This window comes from Rhineura floridana, chromosome 5 (genome assembly GCF_030035675.1).
Source record: "Rhineura floridana isolate rRhiFlo1 chromosome 5, rRhiFlo1.hap2, whole genome shotgun sequence".
NCBI lineage: Eukaryota > Metazoa > Chordata > Lepidosauria > Squamata > Rhineuridae > Rhineura > Rhineura floridana.
Genome location: NC_084484.1, coordinates 13,907,840 through 13,913,839, shown reverse-complemented (window position 1 = coordinate 13,913,839; position 6,000 = coordinate 13,907,840). Strand labels below are relative to the sequence as shown.

The following is a 6,000-nucleotide window of genomic DNA, read 5'->3' as shown; positions in this document are numbered from 1 at the left end:
CAGTGCAAATGCACCAAAGTAGCATTTATAAAGTGGCCCAAGGGAATATCTAAAAGCAGGAGAACATTAAAATATCTTGATTCTCAGGGTAGGTTAATACTTGCTATCAAAGCAAGAAATAAAACCATTTAGTAACTTTGGTAATTAAGTGGTATATAAATACTTACATAAATAAAATAAACTGAGTGCTCAGGAAAAACAAGTAAATTCTGCCTACTAGATATCACCAAAGGCTGACATTGAATAATCAAGATAACAAAGAAGGTATTGTATAGACTCCAAAAGATATCGTGACTTTGGCAAATCTTCAGGGAATGGAATTGTGTGGTTATGAAGCAATGTGCCTTTGCCATGCACATTTGGCACATAGTTTGAACTGCCAACATGGCATCACGTCCCTAGACCCAGCAACCTGGTGGGACTTCATGATGTGATAAGAGTAGTCTATGTTCTTAGAACATTGAGGGAAATTAAATGAGACCACTGGAGAGAGTGTTCAGTGGCTATCATACCATCTTTGTGACATGTTATGCGTCCAAATGTGTGTTAAGTGCTTATAGCTCAATTCCAGTGAATTTCTACACAATTAGCTGAAACTAAGAATGATTGTAGGAAACTGCAGTGTCAAACCATTGTTCCATCTAGTTCAGCATTGCCTGGTAGCAGCTCTCTATAGTTGTGTAAAAAAATCCCCTGGAGACGTTGGGGATTGAAACTGACACCTATTGCATACAAAGCATGTGATGTACCACTGACATGCAGCCCTCCTGAGGATGTATGAACTATGCAGATATGCATTTAAAATGTGATCTGATTTCTAGAAATGCAATCACAAAGCATAATACATATTTCAGTACACTTTAAGCGGTTTGGAATGTCTATACTACTTTGTATTTGTGTTTCACAAATCTAATTTGAAATCTCTTCATATATTGACTGCAGGTGAGGGCACTGCCATAAACAACAATGAGATAATCCAGGCTAATCTAGGTGTGGTATGGAAAAGCAACATTTATGGGTCAAAATTAAAGGCCTATTGAGTCTCTAATCTTACCTGGCAGTAAGGCTTTGGTTCACCTCCTAGTTCCTGTGGCCTACTGCAACTAAGTCTGTAATCAAACCTAAGCATAAATAACTGAAACAGTAACAAATTATTTCCCTCTTCACCCACATCATTATTCCCTCCCCTGTGTCAAATTTTAGACTGTACCATCCTTGGGGCAGGAACTTTTATTCTTGTACTCTGTAAAGCACCAAACATTGATGGATGATTATGATAGTCATAATAATGGTAATAAATAATTCAGTCTAAATATACCACCACAGAAAATAATGTCCTCCCGGAAAACAATGTCTACCATACACAAAAAATATGAGGAATTAAGATTGCACTCAGTAATGGTTTGTACAATAAGCAAAACAGATGATGCTAACCAGTATAAAAACACAAAGCAAGGACAGGGTAGAGCATGGTGGCTTTTATTGATGACAATATTAACAATCGTTTTCTTTCGTGAGTAAAAAGTTTAGCTTCATAGAACTTAAAAAAATGTCTCTGGTGAATATATTCTGTACTCCCTGTTTGTATCAGCCTTGCCAAAGTGCCATCCTTCAGACAAAGTAGACATCTTGAGCACTGAAGAGGACATTGAGAACTTTTGCCACAAAAAAAACCCAAAACCTGGAGTGAGGAGAAAAAAAGGTAACATGAAGATCTTCCCACCATTTGCACTCTATCTTCCATTGATAAATCAACAAAATTTGCATGTATCGCATAAAACAGGCTTGAAAACACTGCAATTTTCAAACAACTATTTTATCTTTTTCAGGTAAAGCTACTTTGACTTGATGAGGTAAGATTCACAGCTGATGGATCTTTAAGCATTTCTTTTAGGAGAAAAGAAAGAACTTTATAGGAGAACCTTATACAGAAAAATCACCACCCAAATTCATGTTATAACAAATTCCTAAACAAGGATTGGGAACCTGGTGCCCAACCAATGTCGTTAGACTCCAACTCTCATAAGCCCCAGGTAGCATGGCTAATGGTCAGGGATGACGGGAGCTGTAGGACAGCAGCATCTGAAGGGTCACAGATGTAACAGTTTCCAAGTGTTTGAGCAACTCTTTAATTGCGCTAGTGCAACCAGTCTGCATTGGTGTAGGTTTAATCATCCTAAATAATTTTCTAACAGCACAATACAGTTTGTGTTTTTCCAGCTTTGTACAATCCCATGTATTTCTGAAACTCATAAAAGTTGCCCTGCTCCCATATTTTGCACTCCAGCAAAATTGCGTGGGTAAGGATGGCAATGCTATCTCTGAGCATATTTAGGTTTTTTTTAAGTTGCCCAGCTAAACAGTCTACAGTCCTGAAGAAGAAACACCAGGAAACAAAACTCATCAAAAATGTATTTTTAGCATTGAGCACTTTGAAAAAGGAGAAAGATAATTTATAACTTCTGAAAATAGATACATACAAATTGGGCCTGCAACAAAATGTTGCAGTGTGGATCATTCCTGTTCAGTCAGAGTTCCAAGCCAACCAACTATGTTTTGTTCCTGGATCTCCATTCCATTCACTACAACCCTAGTTTTATGTCCCTCTCACCACCTCAAAAGACACTCAGCATTCTGTGCCCATCAAGCATACTCAATCCTCACTGGGCTTTTTTGGGTAGTGTGTGTGTGTGTGTGTGTCCCCCTTGGGGTTTTTTTCCTAAATATTTTGAACTTCACAAAATTTGGGGTTCTACAAAGAATACTAATACTTGTGAATGGTACTGTTTTGGATACATAAGGAACATCACTTGCATCAAAACATCACTAATAGAGGAAATGATCTGTAAAAGGAAAGTCAAAAGAAAAGCAAGGATAAACCAAAGCAAATGAAAGTATGACTAACCACAACCAAATTGCACTAGCATAGATTTATATTGTGAATTAATATGAAATCTGAAACCAGTCCATTTGTTGGTTGCCATGGGCTTGTTGCAGTCACCATTTTTGGCAGGTTTTTGGGTAACCTTTTTGGCAGGTGTTTTTCAAATCAAATATACTAAAGTTCATATAGAGACCCCTTGTGGTTTCATATTTATTATTTCATTTATTTTATTATTAAATTGATATCCCACCCTTCCTCCCAAAGAATCCCATGGCAACATATGGCTTTGTTTCTAGTCTACTGAGTGGAGGAACAGGGAGGAACATATGCCTGATCATGCTATAGCTAGGGCCACAAGTCCTCTACAGTCACTATCTAGATATGCCACAAGTTCCCATTCATTTTCAGAGATTATCTCCACAACTAGTAACTTGATAGCTAACTTGAAACTGTAGCCCCATCAATGAAAGTTTCTACACAACCATGTCCAGAGCATCAAGGAAGTCCCAATGAGTTACTGCCTTAGTTGCAGGAAGTAATGAACATTTGCACCACCAAACATTAAACTTTATATTCCCCCCATGATCATAACCAGTATTTACCTCTTATCAGTTCCTAGCTCTTGGAGGTTGGTAAAACTGTTGAGTGGGCCGTGTTGACCGCCGGGGCTGACCATCACCACCTCTTCGGAATTCTAAAGTTTGTTCGTAAGCTAATTCTTCCTCTTCCTGCAGTAAACAACATGATTTAAAAGTGTACGCTAACAGAATTATATACGAAGAGGTTGTTTTTCTATGTTAAATAACTGATTAGCTAAAATGTCTTTTACAAAAAGAATATAGGAACAGCTGTGGCCAGATCACACTAAGGTTTTCTTAAGAAAAGAAGACTGAGACATGAAATCTGCATGTTCGAAACAGCAGGGAGAGGCAGTATGTGTAGCAATAAATCATTTAGATAAAATATTTTCTCCCAAAAAGCTATGCAAATTGAAAAAAAATAATGGGCAAAAATAATACCAGAGTGGCTAAAGGAATTTTTAAGGATTAAATAACACGGCATTCCAGTGACAACAACTCAGTGTGCAAGACACAATACAGTATTTTTACATCTCAATGATTGCTTTAGAACATTTAGAACATTTAAAGGACCCTTACTTGTCTAAGTAAAAGATCCTCCGTGGCGCAGAGTGGTAAGCGGCGGTAACGCAGCTGAAGCTCTGCTCACGGCCGGAGTTCGATTCCAACGGAAGGAGGAAGTCGAATCTCCGGTAAAAGGGGTCGAGGTCCACTCAGCCTTCCATCCATCCGTGGTCGGTAAAATGAGTACCCGGCATATGCTGGGGGGTAAAGAAAGGCCGGGGAAGGAACTGGCAATCCCACCCCATATATACGGTCTGCCTAGTAAACGTCGCAAGACGTCACCTTAAGAGTCGGAAACGACTCGCGCTACAAGTGCGGGGACACCTTTACCTTTTTTTACTTGTCTAAGTATTTGAAGGGAGCCAAAAGCAATAAAATGCATGCCACAGCACCAAAGATGTAATGAAATTATGCAACAGAAAAAAGGTGTTACTATCCTTTTTGTAAGCATTCCATCTATGACATAATACATGTAATGGATAAGTAGAGAACTCAGTAGGATATAAATGAACTGTGAAAACTCTGGTCTGATTATGTGTAGGTCCCCCACTACTTTGGGGTTGGCTAAGAGTGCTTTCTATTCCAACAAGCCTTTGGTATTGACAGCTGCTAAAGATAGGGCTTGACGGGAACTGCATTGCTAATGCCTAATTCCTCCATTTTTAAACTGGTTTTTTGATTCTCTTTTAGCTATAAGTATGAATGGTTTTAATATTGGAATTAGTTTAATTTTATTTTAATCTAGACTCTATGTTTTAATTATATGTGGTTTTTTATCTGGAAGCCGCCACAAGTTCCAGTTTTGGAAGGATGGCGGGGTATAAATAAAGACAACAACAACAACAACAACAATAATAATAATAGTGTGGTGCCCAAGTTAATGACAAACTAGAACTAGGGAGACCCAGGTTCAAATCCTTACTCAGCAATGAAGCTCCCTCTGTGAGCTAGGACCAGTCACACACTGTTAGCCTCACCTACCTCACAGGGTTGTTGTAAGAATAAATAGTGGCTGGAGATGGCTGGAGGGGCATTTATTTATTTATTGCACTTGTATACCGCCCCATAGCCGAAGTTCTCTGGGTGGTTTACAGCAATCAAAAACATTAAAACAAATATACAATTTAAAACACATATTTTAAAAACAATTTAAAACACAATTTTAAATTTTAAAACAATATAAAAACAATTTAAAACACATGCTAAAATGCCTATTTTGTTTTGAGCTCTTTGAAAGGTAGAATAAACATTCATAAAATGATAAGCACTTGAAATCTAAAACATGTACAGCTGTTATAAGGAGTTATAGGTGATCCTTATGATCATTATCGTTATCATTATTACTCTGGGACTCCCTCTCAAGAGAGGCTCATCTCACCCCCTCTCTTTTTAGGAAGGCTTTTTGGGCATAAATGGTTGCTCCCTACTGAATTGGTTAAATTATTTTTTTATGGTTGGTTGTATTTTTCTCTTTTTTCTTTGCTGCTTTAATGTTTTATGGCTGTTTTATTGTATTTATTGTCAAACTTTTAAAATTGTTTTAATTTATGTTCTTAGCCGCCTTAGGCTTGTTGAGGAAAGGCAGGGTATAAACATTTTATTATTATTATTATTATTGAGGAAGAAACACTGTTTCACTGGGCAAACCAAAGTGCTGTATTTTCTCAAACAGGGCTAGGACCTCTCCCCCACATAATATAGTGACAAATGAAAGTTGCACCCTTTCATTTGTACAAGGGATCTTCAAGAGAATAAACACCTGTTAATATTAATACTATGCTGTTTTAGCACCAATTAGTGAGCCATTGTGACTTGTCTAGAATGGAAAATATGGCTTTGCTATGCATTGCAGAAATTGCCATACATTAATTGCTCAGATGATCTGAGAGATAGCCCCTACTGGCTGTGCATTCACAGTTCTGCTACATTTACTCAGCCTAGGCAACTGGCCCCTCAGGGAGATGACCAGGCTAT

General features: G+C 37.9%; 1 protein-coding gene across 1 annotated transcript in view; it reads right to left on the bottom strand.

Annotated features, from left to right (window-relative positions):
• Positions 1-1,463: 1,463 nt before the first annotated feature.
• Positions 1,464-6,000, bottom strand: part of TDRD3 (tudor domain containing 3) — a 110,684-nt gene continuing 106,147 nt past the window's right edge. The window contains exons 13-14 of the mRNA XM_061629959.1: positions 3,487-3,612; positions 1,464-1,681 (exon numbers count right to left, since the gene is read on the bottom strand). Of these exons, the coding sequence (XP_061485943.1) occupies positions 3,493-3,612 (120 nt within the window). The 3' untranslated portion in view covers positions 1,464-1,681; positions 3,487-3,492. The remainder of the gene's footprint in view (positions 1,682-3,486; positions 3,613-6,000) is intronic.